This window comes from Merops nubicus, unplaced genomic scaffold, assembly GCF_000691845.1.
Source record: "Merops nubicus isolate BGI_N331 unplaced genomic scaffold, ASM69184v1 scaffold47417, whole genome shotgun sequence".
Taxonomy (NCBI): Eukaryota; Metazoa; Chordata; class Aves; order Coraciiformes; family Meropidae; genus Merops; species Merops nubicus.
The window spans coordinates 2,308-3,285 of NW_008623206.1; the positions used below are offsets into that span (position 1 = coordinate 2,308).

The 978-nt window shown below is 56.6% G+C and overlaps 1 protein-coding gene across 1 annotated transcript; it reads right to left on the reverse strand.

Moving 5' to 3' along the window:
* Window positions 1-228: 228 nt before the first annotated feature.
* On the reverse strand, window positions 229-975 carry MGAT2 (mannosyl (alpha-1,6-)-glycoprotein beta-1,2-N-acetylglucosaminyltransferase; the record flags this gene model as incomplete). Its single annotated transcript, XM_008944998.1, has 1 exon — window positions 229-975. A coding segment is annotated over one exon (588 nt), but the record flags the coding sequence as incomplete, so codon positions are not given.
* Between the last annotated feature and the right edge of the window lie 3 nt (window positions 976-978).

Genomic DNA, 978 nt, shown 5'->3' on the forward strand with positions numbered 1-978 from the left:
TGACCCCAGGCAGGAGGGGCCAGGACCGTGCCAATCCCTGCTCCCCGACCCCACCGCTCTGCTCCCGTGGGGGAAGGCACCCACCAGAGCACTGGAAGCACCAGAAAACACCCAATTCAGACCCAATTTTTCTCCTCCCAGCAGACAGAGCAGCGGCCGCTCGTTGCGTCGGGGCACCGAGCGACCTCGTTCCCAAAACACAACTGCCAAATGTGAAAAATTACTATCTTGGGACACCCTTTCCAAGAATTTTTATTCATCTTAAAGCAGAAACCAACTCATAAATGCCTTTTGTTGTTGTTTTTTTGTATATATCTATACACGTGTGCGCCTGTAAAAGACAGTACAGAACAACTGAAAAAGGAAAAAGGCTGCGAGGGACCATCCTCACTGCAGCCGGCGGTAGCTCTTACAGAGTTCATGGTCCCTGATGTCCCCCCAGCCCCCGTTTTTGACGTGAGGGGCCAGGGGTGCCATGGAGTACCTCTTACTGACACTCATCGTTTCAGGGAACAGGTACTGCCCGTTGCTGTTCAAGAGAGAGTCGATTTTGGCACTCTGGGTGGACGGTCTGCAGGATTTCTTGTGATGCATGCCGCAGTCCCCCGTGTGAAAAATCCTGGGGATCTCTGGAACCAGCACCTTCCAGAACTTTGGAAGACAAGAGACAGTCAAGTGTTGCAGAGTCCAGTCCCAGTTGTAGTCGTCGTAGGTGCAGAAGGCGTCCGTGCAGTCGATGAGCTGCTGGTAGGTGTCCCTGCCGAAGGCCATGCCCATGTTGTGCTCGGTGGACTTCCACGTCTTCATCTCTGCCTTGTCGGCGCGGCCGGCAAAGCCGCCCCGCACGGGGCCGTAGGTGCCCAGGGAGACCACCTGGCACTCGGGGCACTCCCGCCCCCGCAGGGCCCACAGCTTCTTCAGGACGTGGTAGAAATCGGGCGCCAGGTAGTGGTCCTCCTCCAGGAAGAGGACGGGCCC